Here is a 20,952-nt window from a genome sequence, read left to right as displayed (position 1 = left end):
CATAAACGATTAATATTAATATATTTATTTATGCAAATGAGGCGTCATCTAATTTATTATATTATTTTGCTTACTTAATAAAACAGAAGAGAAAGGTTTTTTTTACACAACAGTTTGTTGTAAAAAATAAATAAATAAATAAGTTTCGGGAGTAAAAATGATCGACAAAATACAGATTGGGCTCTGAGGGCCAGCCCCCTGTGCGTGCGCCCTTCATTAAGCAGAGAGGGATTGGAGCGGGGGTCCGTGACGTCATCTCATTTGCATCTCGCGGGGACAGACACGCCCCCCTTCGGACTGGGAATATACAGTTTGTATAGTCACACCGGTGTGAAGTTAGCGGATCTGCTGTTCGCGCGTGCGGCTCTGGTGCAAGATGGACGCGTGGACCCGGTAGCGCGAGCCGAGCGCGTGAATGTGTGATGAGCACAGAGGTTCTGATCGTTAGACAGAGCTGTAGCGGATTCTGGTGAACAAGTACACACTGCAACAGGTTTGGAAAAGAGCGAGAGCATCAGAGAGAGAGAGAGAGAGAGAGAGAGAGAGAGAGAGAAAGTCGCGAGAGCACGGAATAATACACAATACAATACAATACAGACACACACCGAAGACGTAGTGCAGGTGCGCGAGCGAGCACATCGCCTGGACTGCAAAACACACACACACACACACACACACACACACACACTGTGTGTATGGGATTAACACTAGGATTAGTAGGAGATCTGCATTCTTCACGACTGACAATATGATGCCGGTGAGTGTTACCGAAAAGCTCGCGGGAGATGACATTGAGGTTAAATAAATAAATAAATAAATAAGTGTAGTTTGGTTTGAGCTTGTCTCTAATTTCATAACTGTGTGTGCGATGTGTAGGAGATAAATGCCCGTGTTTATCAATTTGGATCTGAATAAACATCCTGTCACGCGCCCCGTTCGGGGTAGTCCAGGGGCGCGCGATATCATCTGTAGACAATGTATCGCTTTCGACATCGCGAGCGCAGAAAAAAAAATAAAAATAATCGATTCCAGTGATCTTTTACGTTTATTACTCATCACGCTGTACGAGATCCCGAGAATTAAAATAAAAAAATAAATGTAAAAAATTCCCTGTTAAACTTCATAACCGTGCAATAAGGTGTGTTCAATAACGTGTGTGCAATAAGGTGTGTTCAATAACGTGATATTCAGTAACGTGTGTGCAATAACGTGTGTTCAGTAACGTGTGTGCAGTAACGTGTGTGCAATAACGTGTGTGCAATAACGTGTGTTCAGTAACGTGTGTTCAATAATGTGTGTTCAATAACGTGTGTTAAGTGACGTGTGTTCAATAATGTGTGTTCTCCGTATCAGGCTACACCATGAAGAAGATCCTCTAACGGTAGACCTGCGATTCAAGTAAACATCTATGTTCCTGCTTACGTGGTGCACAAAAAAAAAAGAGCTCGCCTTAAACACAACGAAAGGAAAAGGAAGTGTGTTATTGTTTACGTTTCGTCGCCGCTACCGTATTCGGAGCCGTCCCACGAGTTTGACGCCATCCTATTGGCGGATTTTAGACGAGCGTCTTAACATGCGCTCGCACTCTGAGACTTTAATCGAACGCGCCGGGGAATTTGTCGGGGAATTTTTGCGGATTTTTGTCCACGACAGCAGACGCAGGTTGTAAACAGGCATCTTGAGTGGAAGCGGGTGCATCGTCTCGACCAGACGAATGCCGTTATTCATCCTAACACGTCGAAGCGCGTGACGTTTTTTTTTTTTTTTAAATACTGCCCCTATCTTCAAAGCAAAGGTCAGTATCGCAGTAAAAATTCACACATGATACACCCCTTCGAACATCTTTTAAATCTCGTGTAAGATGCTCTTCCTGATTCCCGGCGTTCCCCTGCCATTCCCAATCTGGATTTTGTCAGATCGTTATCACACACGTCCCTGCATGCCTGTTTGGGCTAATTATAGAACGGCAATGTGCTCAACACCACCCTTGTGTTGCTGGAAATGCTACCAAAAAAGAACAAAATGAATAGTGGTATAGAATCAGGATTTAAAAACAAGAAACAAGAAAAATAATCATCAATCGTACGGTATTTGACTTTTTAAAAAAAATAAAATAACCGATATTCATTGCAACATATACTGTAACTTTCGCAAACACCATGCCAGCGAAAACACCATATTCCCTGCTAACCCCAATAGACACCATCACAGAAATTCCACTACGCAGTTTTCCACTACAAATACCATTACAAACCATCAGCTAACCATTACAACCATTAATGGTATCCACTAGACATAATGTGTGACCAATAGAAGGCAACAGATTACCATTGGAGACCCACAGGGAGTATTAGAGTTTCCATTCAAACTAATACAATTCCCATTTTAATCATTGCAAATTCTGTTGTTGTTGTTTTTTCCAGCAGGGTTGTATTTAATGTATAACAGTATAACTCCCAAGGCTTCAAGCTACCAAGCTGGATGTCTCCTTGTGGTTGGAGCGGTACCAATTATTATAAATTATTATATAATCATTGGAACCTAAGGACCACTGTTGATGGGAAAGTACAGTTTGGTGCAGTTCTTTTCTGAGTGACACATCCTTCCATTTTGTGTGTGTGTGTGTGGGGGGGGGGGTGGTTGGGGCATATATTTATTTTCTCATACATGTCTGGATCGCATTGTTTAGAATGAACAGGGGTTTTCCATGCTTAATGATATTTAGGGAACTACAGCCTATTGTTCGAACTCGACACGTTGACCCCAGAAGTGCATGCTGTATTGTTAGTGGTTCCCTAGAGGAAGCTGAACAGCTTGGGCTTTTTCACTTGGTTAGCGCAGGAGGTCGCATGACTCTGAGGCTAACTCGCTCGAAATCATTTGTACCATGAATTGACAGGTGAGTGTACAGTCAGCATGCGGAAGACGGATTAAATGACATTAGCTCTCAGTAACTCGACCCCCAAACCAGTCTCAGCGCAATGAGGAAGACATTCATTTCACTCACGTTGAACCCTCATGTCATGTTCGGGTCACAACAAACTGTTTCTGACTGGATTTCACCCCGTACGAGAAACATGACGAAACGTGTGTGTGTGCGCGTGTGTGTGTTTTTCTGAAGTACCAGAGCCATTGGCGCAGAAGCCCTTCTCTGCATAGCACCAATGTTGTCGCGGGGCATGTTGCCATGGCAACAGTAACCATGGCAACCTGCCTTCCACGGGAGACTTTAACCCTCAACACAGTGTTCGCTGCCTGCTGATGGAATTCCCACTAACCCAGAGCTGTACTGTACATGTTGTAGAATGAAAGATTTAGCATAGATTTATCTCAGTTAGCGATACGATAAAAAACACCGGACACACGCGAGCCTTTTATATGCTCGGAAATCCTCTTTCTGACATGAAGATTCCAGAAGATTCCACAAGCCTTGTGATTATTTCGCATCACACATCACGTTCGGTCTTGAAAATACACGAGTCACAAGTCCGTCCTGACGCGACACTTTCCGACACGGCGGGATTCGTTTCGCGTCAGTTTAGTGGTCAGTGCTAAGCGTGATTTCGGTTGTACGGAGTGTTTGACTAGTATTTTACAAACATTTCTGAGGGAAATGTTGACGTTCCTGATGATTCTGTCACGTTTCCACTGTCGTGTAGTCTGTGTAAAATGTTTAAAATAAACCCAACACATTTTAACTTAATCATTAGCTCTGGTTATTAGCTAGCTAATCATTTGCCCACTTGACTAGCAGCACTGTTCTCACAGCTATAACCATCCAATTTATTATTATTTTTGGTCATTTTTAAATAGAGTAGAAAGATAGAAATAAAAAAATAAATAACAACTTTTAATAGCTGACTAGCCCGCTAACTATTTAGCTAATCAGCAGAGAGCTTTTCGTAAAACATAACAGACGTAGTTAATGCCTGATGGAAAGCATATCACCGAGAATGACCTATAGGAACGGGATGTCAAAGAGCAGGAAGTGATGTCAGAGTCAGTACGGATACATATTAGCGTTCGGCACTGATATACCCTAACGCTAACACGTACGACTTCTAGCGGTGTGTCGCAGATAATGTGCTAGCGATCGCTTCTTTCGCATCGAAATGTTAGCATGGGCAGTACATTAGCCAGAACCGAAATATAAACAGCCGTCTTTTTATGCGTTTTTACGTGTATGTGTTTTCATCGGCTGCCTTTGATAAGAAGGTTCTGAGATGGAGCTATAATCTCCTTCTCAGAGGGTAAACCTTTTAGAGGTCAGCAGGGTACAAGGGTAAGCCCCTGTCACATGACCGTGTGTGTGTGTGTGTATCCATTTTGTCTACTGACCATATGGTCAGACACACACGCACCAAACAGACTGACAGTAGCTTTTCTGTGACCACACACACACACAAGCTCAGTTTATTAAGTACAATACATGAATACATAAATCATCTAGCTAATTAACTAGTGATTCAACTGAAATCATAAATATATACACCCATGGAATGATTAAAGTCAAGTTGTTGTTTTTTTGGATGCCTGTATCGTACGACAGATGATGAATGATTTGTCATCATTTATTGATGGTGTTGCGTTTCTGTTGTTCCTGTAGTCATAGAGGATATTTTTTTCTCAGTTCACGTATAAGATTTCTTTTACCAATTATCTCAACCAATTAAAGGTGAGAAAAGTAACAGCAACATGAGGTGTAAAGTTACAACTGTTACAATCTATCATACATTTTATATATATATATATATATATATATATATATATATATATATATATATATATATATATATATATATATATATATATATATATATAGGTTTTCTGAAAACCCATTACCGTGATGTTATTAGGATTTATCACAGTCTGGTGTTGTGTCTGAGCCACTGGTTTGGACGTAAGTAGGCTGCGAATGGTGTGTGTGTGTGTGTGTGTGTGTGTGTGTGTGTTCTTTCTATGTGTGCTAATGAACAACCTAAATGCAGAAATGAGGACTGATTAGCCCAGTTTTAATACCACACAGAAAAAAAAAAAAACAGCATGGACTTTAGAGAGTTAGAGAGGATTTATTTATTACATTTTTTTAATGTAAGATCTTAATTATCAATTCAGAATCGTACAAAAGCAACGGAACGAGGAAACGTCATTCTCAGAAAAACGTCGGTGTAAATATAGAAGTGCTGCATCCTCTTTCCCGTGACGAGGCTCGACTATTCAAACCTTTGTGTTTGGCTCCGGCTGCCGTGTCAACAGCGTCCCGATGAGTCACGAGCGTCCCTGCTGTTTCGCCAGTTCTGAGCCCACGATGGGGTTGTTGTTTTTTTTCAGCGCAGCCGAGTTGATGTTTTATGCCGTGTTTATGGGCGTTTGTCTAAATAATCCAAACGGCGTGTCTGGGCTGGGCGGCATGGGAGCGGTGATCAGATCGTCATGTGCGATTTTTTTTTTGTTTGTTTGCTTGCTTGCTCGCTCAGGAAATGAGTCGTGCAAAGTTCATGTGACAAACTGGGAAACGGTAGCGCGAGTCTGACTTTTGAACACGTACTTCAGGATGTCCTGTTGTAGAAAAACAATCACCAACAGTAATTCCGTTTCATCACCCCCCAACATGGAAATTCTAATGGTGTGCACTACAAAATACCATTACAAACCATCAGCTGACCATTAAAATCATTACCATTACTGGTCCTTAATGGTATCCACTAGACATAACATGCCACCAATAGATGGCAAGAAATGACCAGTAGAGACAGACCCATTACAGTTTCCATTAAAACCAATACAATTCCCATTATAACCATTACAATCATTATTCCATTATATATAATTCTATGAGGGTTTCTATAACAGCATGCCCTAAAGTGGTTTATTTCTTATTTCTTATTGTATTTGATTTTTTTTTTACAAGTATGTATTTATTGTATGTATTCTACATATTTTGCAGTTTATTGGTTTTAAAATCCAGTATAATTGAAAGCATTTGAAACAGAGTTGAATGAATCGTTTTAAATGTACGCATGCATGAGTCAGTCCCTAAAAAAACGAAAAGGAAGTAAATGAACAGTCCAGGAAAGTCTCCCATTACCTCAAGTGTAGCTGATTAGCCGACATTAGCTTCTTTAGTTTTGCAGCTAACAAGCAATGAAAATTTATATCACAAAAAAACAAAACAAAAAAAACAGGCCCAAATCTTTATATGCTTGCTTTAGATGATGTTTTAAAACCTAATTTTAAAGAAAACGTTTCTATTTTAAGCACAGAATAAAACCTCTACTTTCGTCTGGATATCCCCTAACTTCCAAAATGGCCGCCCTGGTAACGTTCCAGTGTTCGTTCCAGGCTTGCACACGGTGAAGTGTCTTGTCTACATTCAAGGCCAAATTTGCATGAAGTACAGAAACTTGTTCTTAGTTTCTAAATAAAACTTCCAGCACTATCCCTGCCTCAGGCTTACATTAGTGAAAGGTGTGACCTCTCATATCAGATGCTGAAGTCCCACCGTAAAGATTTATTCAGAGCTCTCGACTTTATTTTTCCATGGAAAGGTTGGACGTTACCATGGAAATATGCCCTTGTGCTGGTCTGATCGTAAACATAGATATATATGTTTGAGAGACCTAGATAGGCGACAGAAGCATATTGTTCAGCGGCACCTTCTTCCCGGTAGTGTCTCTCACACACTTTCATTCATTTCTCTCTCTCTCTCATGATTTTATTTGACGGAAGATACTACGCGACACAAGCGTTCCTCGTATACCACGCGTTGCTGTCGAGTTCTGGATTCTGATTGGTCAGAAGTTGCTTGTCAGTGATATTCAGATGATAATCATTCGTTATTTAGGATCGATATTTAGGGGTTTTTTATTCGCTAAGGTGGATTTAAAAAAAAAAAAAAGAAATAGTTGGAAAGAAACCCTCATAGTTTTCAGGACAGAACCTGCATGTCCCTCTCTGTGTGCGTGAGACTCAGGTAAAGCAGCATGCAGCCGTATAATTCCCCCTGAGCCCATCTGCCGCGCTAACAAACACTTCACACTCAATCAGCAGCGAAGATGTCTCTGTACAAGCTGGCATGATCGAATCCGATCCATCCAGTCCTCATTCACGTCGACAATACCGCCGATGTCCCCCCCCCAAACGTTCTGCGATGAATACAGCTCTTACTGTATGTCAGAAAATCAATTACCCCGCCTGTTTTTTTTCTTGTTTTTTTTATCTTCAGTGACAAATCCCTTCCTCCCACCAGTGTTTTATTTTTGGGTCCAAAGCCTCTTGACATCCATCTGTGCTTTTTTTTTTTTTTTATCCCACTCGTGCCAAGAGAGAAACCCACAGCCTTATGGTGCGGTTTAGGAAGAGAACAGCAGGCTGGCGATGCAGAACTGTGACAGTATAATGGTACTAGTGGTGGGAGAGACGATAAAAATATCATATCGGAGTACTACGAGACATTTCTACGATGCACATTATGTATCACGGTTTCTAGATTGTTCGGATGGGCGTGTGATGTTTTGGGCTGGAGCTACAACATGTAGATATATTCCTAAAACTACATGCTCCTATGCTGATGTGGTTTAGGATATGATGCGATGGTAGCCATCTTGGCAATTGGAATGGGTTGCCAATGGGTAATTCCTACCCGCCACCCCTGCAGGACATCTTGGTATGGCTCCACCCCCACGGGCCACACGTCTGAAATTGTGGAGAGAAGTTGAGAAATGGACGATGACTTAATTGTGGAAATATGGACTATCCTAAATACGGATTTAACATGTATTTTATGGAAAACATGTTGGACAACTTTTGTGTTTCTATACATTGTTCTGTGTGTGTGTGTGCGACAGATGTTTCTAACCGTGTACCTCAGCAACAGCGAGAAGCACTTCACCGAGGTGCCCGTAACCCCGGAGACGCTGTGCCGGGACGTTGTGGACGTGTGTAAGGAACCCGGAGAGACCGACTGCTACCTGGCCGAGAGCTGGAGAGGATCAGGTGAGGACATTTATTTACACACCTGGACCGATTTATGGATATCAACGATCCAACTTAAGCACAACAATGCTGCTGGCCTGATGCTATATTATTATAAAATATTATAATGTGGTGTCCGTTATAGGATTTATTACTGTTAGATAGACACAAGCTTGTGTACGTTAGGAAAAAGAAACCCTTCTATATGACCTAAACTGAACATGTAAACACCTGAAAACTGAAATTATTTGTGTTACTTTGACTGTCTCGAAGCCAAGCATCCGGCTTCTGTGGCCAAGAACAATTAAGAATAATATTAAGAGAGAATGAAATTTTTTTTTTTTTTTTTACACACGACAGCTTTTGTACACTTTTCTGGCCACGAGCTTCAGGATCGTGAAGGTTGCAGTGTAAAACGAGATTTCCTTTGTCATTGTATGGGTCTTTCTTTGTGCAATTTCCTCGAACAGAGCGCGCGATCGGTGACGGTGAGAGGATGACGGAGCTGCTGCAGCGCTGGGGGCAGCAGAGGTCCGAGGTTCGGTTCGTTCTCCGCCACGAGCGAGCGCCCAGCCACGATGCAGGTGAGAGAGAAACCAGGAGGTTGAATGAATGATGAAATGAGGTGGAGGAAGCAGGAAGGAGAACGCGCAAAAGTACAGCTTTTTAACGAGACCTTTCGTCTGTATTTAAATTAGTACAAGTTCATGACCGTACACGCACAGCCTGACGTGACTGCACGCATGGCAGTGATCCGTCTCGTGGCAGTGATCCGTCACGTTACGCGCCCTGACTCCACAGACAGCGTGGAGCTGATACTGATCTGTTTGAGATGGGACTTTTTACATTCTTTTCAATCAGATCAAACTGAAATACAGCACACGTGTCATGGTGCTTATTATCTTACACGTGCTCTCAAAATACTGCGTGGTCCTGAAACTGATATATTAACCCGATTCTGATTATTCTGACGTTTATTATTCTGAGATTCATAAACGTTCCAGAACCTTAAACACATTCGTTCCTTCATCGTCAGTTACATAAGGACATTGTTCTGGTATTACAGTGGACCCCAGAAACACTCGCACACACACAGAGTGCCAAACAAATGTGACGGTGGACTCATGGGCTGTGAGCTCCCAAAATATTCTGCATGGCCTGCAGGGTAATGTTCCAATTTCTGTGGCTCACACACACACACACACTCACAATGAGTGTCAGTGGGGCACTGAGCCAATGCTCCTGGATGACCCTGGTAGTATGAGGATACACTTTTGATTTTGTGTGTGTGTGTGTGTGTGTGTGTGTGTGTGTGTGTGTGTGTGTGTGTGTGTGAGGCCACAGCCCAGGGTGTTTCAAGGCTGAACTGATGCTAGCTTTAGCTAGAGTAGACATGTTTTGCCCGGTGCTGGTAGGGCAGATGAGCAATGAGACATGTTTCTCTCGTTATTTAATATTGATGATGGTGGAGAGTTAAAGGATTCACCACTGGCAGCTTAATGAACCGGACAACACAATGTTTTTCATTAGCCGTGTTTAATTAGTGTCATTATACTGTGTGTTCTCTTAGGGACTCCCAGAGGCCCGGAGCTCTCGCTGAAGAGGAACGCCATATCCGAGACACACCTTGAGAACGGGGTAAGTGTGAAACCGTGTCAATGTTGTTATTGCTAACAATCCGCAATATCCGTTTCATTCATGTTGCTAGTTGCTTCTAGCTTTCTGCTCTGCTTTTTTATGACCAAATACCTAGCTAGCTCGGTTGGCCTAATGTTAGCCAGCTTGCTAGGGTCTATGAGTTTCACAGATTGCAATTCGGTTGATTCCAGAACTTTCGGAGTCGAGTCCGATTCTGATTCGATGGAGTCGAGCCCGTATGGTAATTTTTCTTGATTCTAAAAACCGAGTTATAGAGAGCATCGTGGAGAAATAACGACATTACTCACGTTACAGCTAGCTATCATATCAGCTTTTGAATTTAGCTGGCTAGCTAGCTACTTGGTGTGGATCATAGATTATTGCCACTGTGCATTTGAATATCTGTGGTTGCTAAACTTCCAAGTGAACTTTAGCCTAATAAGCTGAAATATACCTGACTTTCCTTTGACAGCGTTCTTGATTTGCGTAAGCCAATGTTTATGTTACAACTTTTATGTTTTCCGCTTTGTTCGAAGAAAAATGGTGGGTGTGCAGTGGAGAGGCGCATTGTTTTATTTTCAGAGAGCCAATAACAGCACTTCTTCCGAGATTCGGAGTTGGCTCTCAATTCCCAAAAGGATTGTCTCGTTTTGTGATCGCCTCCCAGCCCAACATGAATATACCATGGAGCACAGCTAGTCATATGACTTTGTTTCTCTAGATTGTTCATCCTCCTATGGACATCAGTCTCACGGAGCTGCAGGAGATGGCATCCCGGCAGCAGCAGCAGATCAACGCGCAGCAGCAGGTCCTGGCCTCCAAGGTGCAGCTCGTGTCGGGTTTTCAATAAACACAATATTAATATGGGAATTGAGCATTAGTAGCAGTGGCTGTAAAAAACAGCTGTGATTTCTGTACGGATCACTCAACATGCAGCTGTTTACAGCTGTAAACCCAGATTTTCATTGTGGGTTATTGATTTTTTTTTTTTTCTTCAGGAGCAGCGCCTTCGATTTCTGAAGATGCAGGAACAGCAGCAGCGTGAGCAGGAGAAGCTGCGGCTGTTACGCGAGAACGCTGAGAACCAGGAGGCCAAACTGAGGCGTGTTCGGGCTCTCAAGGGTCAGGTGGAGCAGAAACGCCTCAGCAACAGCAAACTAGGTCAGAACTGCTGAATCATTAATGAAGTCTTAAGTGTTCTTCAGCTGTCAATCTGGGAGAAGCATTCAAGCATGGATGGATGGATGGATTTATGGAAAAAGAGATGGAAGTTTTTTTGGGAAGCAAAGAACCCTCAAATATCTAAAAATTACTGATGGTTGGATGACTGGATTTGATGGATGCATGCAGAAAGATGGATGGATGGATGGTTAGATATAAAGAGAAAAGGATGGCAGTGAAGCATTTTTATGAATCAAAGAACCTTTACGCAAAATGGATGGATGGATGGAATACATGGATGGTTAGATGAATAAAGAAGGAGATGGATGGATAAATAGGTTAGGAAAGAGATGGTTAGATGAATAGAGAATGGGGTGGATGAACCAATGGATGGGTGGATGGATATAGAAATAGATGAATGGATGGATGGATTGATGATTAGATATTTAGAGAAAGAGGGATGGATAAAGCTGCAATCAAAACTATTCAACCCGCAGTGAAAATCAGGTTTATTGTCAAATTTTACAGACTTTCAGCTGTTTGCGATGAACAACTCAAACAAAAGCGATTGAAGTAGTTCAAAACGACAAATGCTTCAAGTGGTTTCCCAAAATTCAAATTCTCCAGTCTCAAAATTATTCACCCCCCTGATTAGAATCCCTCACAACAGCATATGCAAAACATGTGTTGTCTCAAGCACACTTGATGCAGCTAATCAAGGGCTTCATTAGCTGAATCAGGTGAGCTTGAGCTGGAACACATGAAACACCTGAACTGGCTAGGGGTTTTTGAGTGTGCACTACCTGGACAGGTTGAATAGTTTTGATTGAAACGGTAGGTAGGTAGGTAGGTAGATGGACAGACAGACAGACAGCTAAATAGATAAAATACATAGATAGATATATAAATGGATAGAGAATTATATGGATGGATTGAGAAAGAGATGGAGCAATGATTAGATACATAGAGAAAGAGGTAGATAGAGAAGGGATTGGATGGATGGATGAAATGATGGATGATTACATATACTGTATATAGAGGAAGAGGCAAATGGAGAAATGGATGGATGGATGGATGACTGGATATGTGGATTGATAGATGGAAAGATGGATGATTAGATATATAAAGAATGAGATGGATGGAGAAAGGGATGGATGGTGAGGTGAATAGAGAAAAAAAGATGGAGGTGAAGCCTTTTTAGGATGGATGGATGGATGGATGGATGGATAGATGAAAGGGTGGATGTTTAGATATACTGTATATAGAGTAAGAAGCAAATGGATGGATGGATGACGATATATGGATGGAAAGATGGATTATTAGCTATATAGACAAAGAGATGGATGGATAGAAGGATGGATGATTAGATATATAGAGAAAGAGGCGGATGGAGAAAGGGATGGGTGGATGGGTAGATATATAAAGAATGAGATGGATGGTGAGATAAACAGAGAAAAAGACCGATGGAGGTAAAGCCTTTTGAGGAGGCAAAGAACACTTAATTATCCATAGAAACCTTGAGACGCCTGTAGCGTTTATTTCTACATTTGATTTATATTTATTATTTGCTGACGTTGCACAGAAACATACTGCGTTTATTTTGGATTTGAGAAAATGTACAAATATATTTTTTTATGTGGACGAGTTGGTGAAAATCTGCAAAGCTTTTAAAAAAAAGCCTGTTAATAGCATATACTGCTATTAGCCTTGCGGTTTCATGCTAATAGCATTAGCAATGAGGCTTAGCCACGACTCGACACCTCATCAACTTCAGCGAGGAATCTCCACAATGAGCTTCAAAGCTAATGAGCCGAAGAAAAACAATTGATTCATCGTTAGTGAAAACTCTCACTCGCTGTCACTCTGTCTCTCCGTGTCTGTAGTGGAGGAGATCGAGCAGATGAACGGCCTATTCCAGCAGAAGCAGAGGGAGCTGCTCATGGCCGTGTCCAGGGTGGAGGAGTTGAGCAAGCAACTGGAGACATTACGCAGCGGCAAACCGGACGAAATCGCTGAACTCGAGAGACTCTACAAAGAGCTTCAGGTGCCTGTCGTTCAGATGGATGGATATGTGTTTGGCTAGACGTATGTATTGATGTATGAATGGATGGATGGATGGATGGATGGATGCACAGTGAAAGAGACAATAGAAGGATGGATGAATGAAAAGGTGGAGAAATGAAAGAAAAGACAGAGGAATAAAAATAGAAATGTAGCAAAGTTAGAAGTATTATGAAGTAGAGTCTGGGCATAGGATGAATGGATGGATGGATGGATGGATGGATGGATGGATGGATGGATTTGTGGTTGAATAGAAAATAGAGACACTGGTGAATGGATAATGGGTTAGGAATAATAGGGATTTTGGGATAAATAGGGGTGGATGGGTGGATAAATGTAAGAAAGAAGTGGATGAACTGATAAAGAAAGAGAGATTCAGTAAAGATGTAGACTGGTGGCTAGATGAATAGAAAAACAGATGGATGGATAGATAAAGGCAGATAGATGGATGGGCAGAGGAATAAAATAAGGGATGATTTGGTTGAGTAGATGGACAGATGGATGGATAAAAGCATGGTTAGTTGGATAAAAAGATTAGACAGAGAGGTGATAAGATAAAGAGATGACTCTTTAAATGAGTAGATGAATAGAAAAGGAGCTGGATGAATGGCTAAAATAAAGAGATGGATGGATGGAAGGATGAGCAAGTGTATAGGAATGAACGGATGGATGGATTGGCAGATTTAAAAAAAAGAGTTATCGATAGATATAGGGATGGATAAGTGGATGGGTGGGTGAATTGGTAGATAAAGAAAAAGAGGGATGGACAGATATAGAGTTGAATAAATGGATGGATGGATGGATAAGCAGAAGTACAGGTATGTAGTTAATGGATGGGTGGACTGGTAGATAAATGGATAGCGGGATAAACAGATAGATTGCTCGATGGGTCTACAGACAGATGGATGGATGGATGGATGATGAAAGATCAGAAAGAAACAGACATGGATTGAGAGAAATAATCTGCAATATGATGTCCAATAAAAGACTCTGTGCTCCCCTATAGCTGAGGAACAAGCTGAACCTGGAGCAGAGCGCGAAGCTCCATCAGCAGAAGGAGTGTCTGAGTAAGCGCACACAGGAAGTAGCGGGGATGGAGCGGCGCCTGGCCGAACTGCGCCAGAGACTGTGGAAGAAGAAAGCAGCTCTACAGCAGAAAGAAAACCTGCCTGTGAGTGCAGGACAGAACTGATCATCAGTTATATCGCAATATTCAACACACACTGCTTTGCTATAAGATACGGTTACGACTTCTATTTTTAAAAAAAACTTTAAATTAAGTTAAATTTAACCAGCTATCTGGTTTCCATAGTTACCTAGCTACTTCGTTGCCTAGCTAAGGGAAGATATTACCTGATATTACCATGCTAACCTTATCTGAGGTGAGGCAGTGTTTTTAACATGCTAGTTAGCTCCAAATATTTTCACCAAACACAGAGTCAAGAACCATTCTAACACTTACACAAACTTAAACATTCGATTCTTCTTTTCCTATTCTGGATTCAAGTAGAACTGAAAGTGTGTTTAGTTTCATACGCTTGTACAATATGTGATGCTCCAGCATTAGCGGTGAGGCTTAGCCATGACTCAGCACTTCAAAAAACGTCAGTAAATAATCTCCACGCGTGATGTTCGGGTTATAATTTTATACTAAACTTGGTTAGTGTTGGTGGAATAAGGTTTGATAGCTTCTTGGCTGTTTTAATTACTAAACGTAACCTGATAGCTAGCAATAGTGGGCTAACCCTGCTAACATCATTAGCAAGTATAGTGTAGAGTGTCTAACAGACAGAACTGTCTCAGAGACTGAAAAAAATATGGACACACAGCTTTATATCTTACAGCTTAGCTTTTTTTTCCTTTTTCTTTTTTTAAATAAATGTTTTATTTTCTTGTTACAAACAGGAAAAATATTTCATTTCCTAGCTAGCCATATTAGCAACAAAAAAAACCCCCAAACAATACTAGGCTAATGGAACTTCCAAATGGTTCCTTTTTTCACTATATTAGTAGTTTAGGTACAAGTAAAATTCTAATACATTTCAAATAATAATAATAATAATAATAATAATAATAATAATAATAATAATAATAGTAAAATGCCCCTATAAACTTGAAATGTATATAAAATCATGATAAAATTTAATGTTTGCAGATTGCTGGATAATTATTACCTTCAGCTAGCATAAGTAGTCATCATATCTAACTTGCCAGCTTCAATTAGCTTGTTTTACTGAAAATAAACCTGGCTAATGTAGCTAAATGGCTAGTTTCTTAGCCATCCATCCCGCTTGTTCTTTGATGTTAGCAGTAGTTAGCTAGCTGTGTGAGACAGCTCGCCTTTCAGGTTTTTTTTTATTAAGTTGATAAGGTGATCTGGTTAGCTAGCTTAAATCTAATTGCTTTATCTGATGAAAGATGTTAGCGAGCTCTTGTTTCTGCTAAAACTGTAACCTTGTAAATTGTGATAAAAAAACAAACACACAAAGCAGAAACTCACTCTCTCTGTCTCTTTTTTCCCACAGCAGCCGGGTGATGGACAGAGCCCTCATCCTCCCTCGGTTCCGTCCAGAATTGCCGCTGTCGGTCCATACATTCAGTCTCCTGCTCCTCCACTTCCTCCCAAACAGGACGTCCTGGTGAAGCCAGCCTATCCGGATGGCACTAGCACACTGCCCAAACCGCTTAACAAACCCACCAGTATGTACACACACAGAGAGAGTGCCACTTGTGTACCAAACCCCTCCATTCTTTAACATTTGCCCCTCCCCTTTCTCCTCCCACCCAGGTAAACTCTCCAAGCAGTCTGAATGGAGTGTGAGCAGTGAGATCAGTGGCATGGGCGGCTCGCAACGAGGCTACGCTTCCACCCTGCCCCGTATGAGCAGCCACGGCTCCGTGGAGAAAGGTTAAGCACTCATACAAGCCACATGCTAATCATCCATAAACTTGTGATGCCTAAAAGTCTTTTTTTTTTTTTCCTTTCCACGTTAGATCCCGAGGCAGATCGGAAGCCGCCACCACCACTTCCGTTACGGAAGAATCAGAGCAGCGAGGACCTCTTAAACGATGGCCAGGTAACAAACACGCTTAATTAACTCTTTAATGGGGCTTTGCGCATGTGGAGGATATCGGACTTGTTTTTCCTGACAGGCCACGCCCAGTTTCAAGTGGTTTCCCACCATCAGATCTTTTCCGCTGGATCGTGCCCACTTTCGTAATCACTTGCGGTCCTGTGATTGTCTGTTGGTCTAATATGTTCCACCCCTGATCCAAGGAAATTATTTCGGCTAAAACTATGCGTGTGTCTGTTCTCAGCAGGTTGGAGGTAAAGTGCCCCCTCCGGTCCCCAGCAAACCCAAACTAGGCCAGGCTGGCGTCCCCAAGCCCTGCTTCTCCACTGGCACCTTTCCAGGCAAAGCCAGACCCACCCACCAGCTGGCCCCCCACCTCCCGAAGTCACCGATGCCCGCGGCCACTGTCCGGCCCTTCAGTGTGGAGGGCTCAACAAGCAAAGGCCCCGCCATCCAGAAACCTCAGACGCTGGCAGCCAGCTCCATCTACTCCATGTACACGCAACAGAGCTTGCTGGCTAAGGGCTACCAGGGCCAAAGCACGCTGACGCGCTCGCAGCCTCGGGGTGAGCATTGCTAACACTGCTAATGCTAGTCTCAGGGTTAAACATGCAAGCACTTACCGGGTATAAAACACGCCAAATTAAAAAGGTACATATTATTCATATTACAGCATGAAATCATGAGTGTGACACCCTCATCTGCTATGCGTGTGTATGTGTTAGGGAGTGAGACAGGAAACGAGAGATACAAAATACCAGATGGACGGTGTGTGTTTTTCATATGGCTAAAGAGAAGCGCCTGTATTTAAATAGCTTGTTACACTGTGATGCAGAGGAGAGCATTTGATAATACTCCCTATGTTTGGCGTATGCTAACACTTGCGTATACTAACGTACGCATACAAAAATTCATATAACGGCTAACGAAATTTTGATGCTCTGAAACCAAGAGTTAGAAGTGAAGTGTCTATTGAGCAGTAGGTGGCTACTATGACCTTGAAGGTCGTATGACGACATCGGAGATTGTGTCGTTATGAAATGAGACCGTGATCACTACCGAATGTTCTCAGTATCCGTCTCTTACGCTCTGTCTTAGTGTACGGAAAACCGGTCATCCCGTCCAGCAGAGGGCAGCACTCTCACTCCCAGGACAGCAGCCACAATGAGAAAGGCAGCTCCGTCGAGGCTGATCAGGTGGACCAGGCCATCAGCGGCGGTCCCGGTGAGGGCACGGAATCGGAGCGGGCACCGCGCCCACTGAGTCCCACCAAGCTGCTACCGTTCCTGATGCTCCAACACCGCCTGCAGAGTGATGCTGAACCGGAGACACCACGCAGGCGGCTGCAGCATGCGCCACGCCCGTTAAAGAAGCGCAGCTCCATCACGGAGCCCGAGGGACCCGGTGGACCCAACATCCAGAAGCTCCTTTACCAGAAGACCACGCTGGCGGCCATGGAGATGCCGGAGTCCAGCACGGGGGCTGCAGAGGAAACGGGATGGCCGTCGGGAGGAGCTCAGAAGGGGTCGGATACAGATAGGGACGGAGAGGAGGAAGATCAGACTTCGCCTCTACCTCCGCTTCCACCACGTTCCTCTGCTGCAGGACAGAGCAGAAGATCTGAACCGACGGAGGATGATGAGCAGGAGGTGGGTAGTTCAGTCCCAGCTGAGGAATACCCTCCGTATCCCCCGCCTCCGTATCCCAGCGCAGGCAACCACGATGGGCAGGAAGAGGAGGAGGACAATGGGATGAGGGCACCTGAGGTCACTGGACAGGTCACGCTGCCGCCGGTACGCTGTTTTATTTTGACTGTAGCTACTGAATCATATATTTTAGGACACATTAAGGAAAAAATTACACTTAATGGTGAAAATCAGCTTCAACACTTCGGATAGTTCCGGCAGTTTTTATGTTTTCTTATAAGAAAGGTCAGCTTTTTTTTCTCTAGGCAATATTTGAACAACAGTGCCATCTAGCAGGCAGGTGAGGTTTTATTCTTTTTTTCCTAGGTCTGTATAGTGATATAATTTCAAATATAAGATACCTTAGAAAAACCATAACAGAAGCCAAATGTAGGCAGCAAAGTGCTTTAATAATTACAACCCACTCCTTTAAGTCTTAAAGTTGCAGTCTGTGATCTATTAAAAAGCCACTAGACGTGTAAAAATGACATTTTTAAAGAAACCATAGAAAAAAACTGATATTGCTGTGCATTGTATCTCTTTAGTTTCCTTGTGTTTTCCAGCCCAGAAATTATCTCCTTAAAGTAACTGCTAATGCCTGCCCCTTTTCCTTATAAGGCAACTTTGGAGGCATGTGCAGTTGATTAAAAGGAACGGGAAATATAATATTAATATTTCTTGTACAGTTGTAATTTGCCTTGTAGGCAACAGAGGGATATATATATCTTTCTTTTTTTTTTTTTAATACAGACCACCCCTTTAAATTTTAAAAGGTGCAGTTTGTGAAGTTTAAGAAACGTTTCTTGACTTGTGAAAAGTCAAAAATTTCTAAGATAGCTTAGAAAGCATTATTTGCAGCATTGCTGTGTGACAGTTTCTACATTTTCAGGCTTCTGTTTACAGTTTTCAGGCCCAGAAACTTGCTCTGGCCCCAGGTGTAAAAGAACGGCTAAGCCCTGCCCCTTTTCCTTAAAAGGCAACTCAAGAGGCATATGTAGTTTGGGGTTGGCTGATGTTTTTGTCAGAATTTGCTTTGTAGGCAGCAGAGGGCTTTAAAAATTACAAACCGCCTCTTTAAGTCATAGGACTTTTTAGCGTTTGAATGATGCTAAACGGGTCGCTGTAAGATTGTTCTGCTTGTTAGTCATCCATCCGGTTATCTTCTCACTGCTGCAGGGGAAGAGAACGAACCTGCGGAAGGCGGGGTCGGAGCGGATCAGCCACGGCATGCGGGTGCGCTTTAATCCGCTGGCCCTCCTGCTGGATGCTTCACTGGAGGGTGAATACGACCTGGTGCAGAGGATCATCTACGAGGTGAGGGCGTGGTGATAAACGTGATCTGCATTATTAGTGGTATTCTGAGGGGAGATGCATGATGGGAGCGTAACGAGAGTGTGGTGTCTCCGGGCAGGTGGAGGACCCTAGCATGCCCAACGACGAAGGCATCACGGCGCTCCACAACGCGGTGTGCGCAGGACACACGGAGATCGTCAAGTTCCTGGTGCAGTTCGGCGTTAACGTCAACGCCGCCGACAGCGACGGCTGGTGAGGGAATTGTTTGGTTTCATTTTTGAAGCTAACACCCATCTCAAGCCCCACCCACGGCTGGTTACCGTTGCTATGTAGGCCAAACTGTCGTCACTGTGTCAAGCAGCTACCATTATTATATAAATTATTATAGTTAGTAAATAAAAAATGCAGAATTGAGTGTTTATGGTTCGACAGTTAAGCAGCAATTTTGGGGGCCAAGCAATTAAGCCAACACCTGGGATTGGAATCTCTCACTTTTTTCACGTCTCTCTCGGTCTATCCGTCTTTCTCTCTCTGTCTGACTCTGTTGCTTTATTCAATCCAAAGTCAATAAACACCTTTATGTTATTGGTAAGACATCGTTGTCAAGGCAGCACACGCGAAACATTGCTCTTTCTTTCTCTCTCTCTATAGGACGCCCTTGCACTGTGCCGCGTCCTGTAATAACGTTCAGGCGTGCAAGTTCCTGGTGGAGTCGGGCGCGGCCGTGTTCGCCGCCACCTACAGCGACATGCAGACGGCGGCGGAGAAGTGTGAGGAGCTGGAGGAGGGATACGCACAGTGCTCACAGTTCCTCTACGGTGAGTGATGTTATGATCCAGACAATAAGCAGAACTCGTTTATAACGTATTTAATCAATAAACTGTACATTAATACGTTGTAATGGAAGGTGTGTGTGTGTGTGTGTAGGTGTGCAGGAGAAGATGGGGGTGATGAACCGCGGTATCGTGTACGCGCTGTGGGACTACGAGGCCGAGCACGCTGACGAGCTGTCGTTCACCGAGGGCGACTGCATGACCGTGCTCAGACACGAAGACCGAGACGAGAGCGAGTGGTGGTGGGCGCGGTGCGGAGACAATGAAGGCTACATCCCCCGCAACCTGCTCGGGGTGTGTCGATGATTTTTTTTTTTTTAACGGTTGCTAGCTACATTCCACATCATCCCAAAGTCTAGAATTCATGCCTGGTCGTGCCTTAGCTAGCATGATAAAAGGTAACACGGTTGCTGATTATTATTATTATTATTATTATTATTATTATTTTTATTATTATTATTGTTCCTTTCACAGCTGTATCTGCGGATCAAACCCAGACAGAGGAGTTTAGCCTAAACCTCACCATGGTTCGGTCCCAATCCAACCGACGTGCCCTCAATATCAGTACGCACTGACAGCAAAGGGCTGACGGAAGCAAATCACTCCCGAAGTGCTTCTTCTCTACACGCTGGTGCAGTCCCAAGCTTCACTTTTTGTATTTGTTAATTCGTCGTCTTCAGAAGCACAACGGAGGCTTTTTAAAAAAAATTTTTTTATAAGTAGTTACATCTGATGAATGTTTAATAACTTAATAACTTCATGGCCTTTCTAGAAGGTGAATGTATGTCAGAAATGATTACTTGCACAGCTTTTAAGTTATTCGTACAGGTGCGTAGATGTGACGGCACGTTTTTGTGCGGCAACGAACTCGATCGTGCGACCGCCACTTGCCTTTTTTTCATCTGGCTTGATTTCTAGCTGACGAGTTTGCTAGGAAGCGACTGTGGTGACGTCGTACGATCGAGCTGGCAACCGGTCGAGCAAAATGTAGCTTAAGCTCCGTCCACGTTGACACGATATCGCTTTCGGGGTTTCCCCCCCTACTGTATATATAAAAACAAGCTGGATTACTGTTTGTCTGCTAATAAATATAACTTTTTTTTCCAAGATTAAAAACAATAAACAATCCACTATGGTGCTCAATAACGTGAAACAATTCTGGTTCACGATAAAAAAAACATCTCGTTCAAAAGAAATGAATAAATAAAACCTTTGTATTTAAACGTTGCTACT

The 20,952-nt window shown here is 42.9% G+C and overlaps 1 protein-coding gene across 4 annotated transcripts; it reads left to right on the top strand.

Annotated features, from left to right (window-relative positions):
- Nucleotides 1-309: 309 nt before the first annotated feature.
- Nucleotides 310-20,946, top strand: tp53bp2b (tumor protein p53 binding protein, 2b). 4 transcript variants are annotated; one of them, XM_047151513.2, is made up of 18 exons: nucleotides 310-757; nucleotides 7,848-7,995; nucleotides 8,445-8,558; nucleotides 9,545-9,612; nucleotides 10,334-10,435; nucleotides 10,611-10,773; nucleotides 12,657-12,817; nucleotides 13,841-14,005; nucleotides 15,363-15,534; nucleotides 15,623-15,742; nucleotides 15,829-15,911; nucleotides 16,153-16,474; nucleotides 17,007-17,701; nucleotides 18,770-18,907; nucleotides 19,005-19,138; nucleotides 19,538-19,704; nucleotides 19,814-20,013; nucleotides 20,194-20,946. In XM_047151513.2, the coding sequence occupies exons 1-18, from the start codon at nucleotides 749-751 to the stop codon at nucleotides 20,233-20,235; spliced, it is 3,003 nt and encodes a 1,000-aa protein (XP_047007469.1). In that variant the 5' UTR covers nucleotides 310-748; the 3' UTR covers nucleotides 20,236-20,946. The 4 variants fall into 4 exon arrangements, with proteins under 4 accessions (XP_047007469.1, XP_017314345.1, XP_017314344.1 ...); XM_017458856.3 differs by having other exon boundaries at nucleotides 15,360-15,534; nucleotides 16,156-16,474; XM_017458855.3 differs by having other exon boundaries at nucleotides 15,360-15,534.
- The last annotated feature ends 6 nt before the right edge of the window (nucleotides 20,947-20,952 follow it).

This window comes from Ictalurus punctatus, chromosome 27 (assembly GCF_001660625.3).
Source record: "Ictalurus punctatus breed USDA103 chromosome 27, Coco_2.0, whole genome shotgun sequence".
Taxonomy (NCBI): domain Eukaryota; kingdom Metazoa; phylum Chordata; class Actinopteri; order Siluriformes; family Ictaluridae; genus Ictalurus; species Ictalurus punctatus.
Note: the sequence above shows the minus strand (reverse complement) of the source record. Positions and strands in the feature narration are given on the sequence as shown.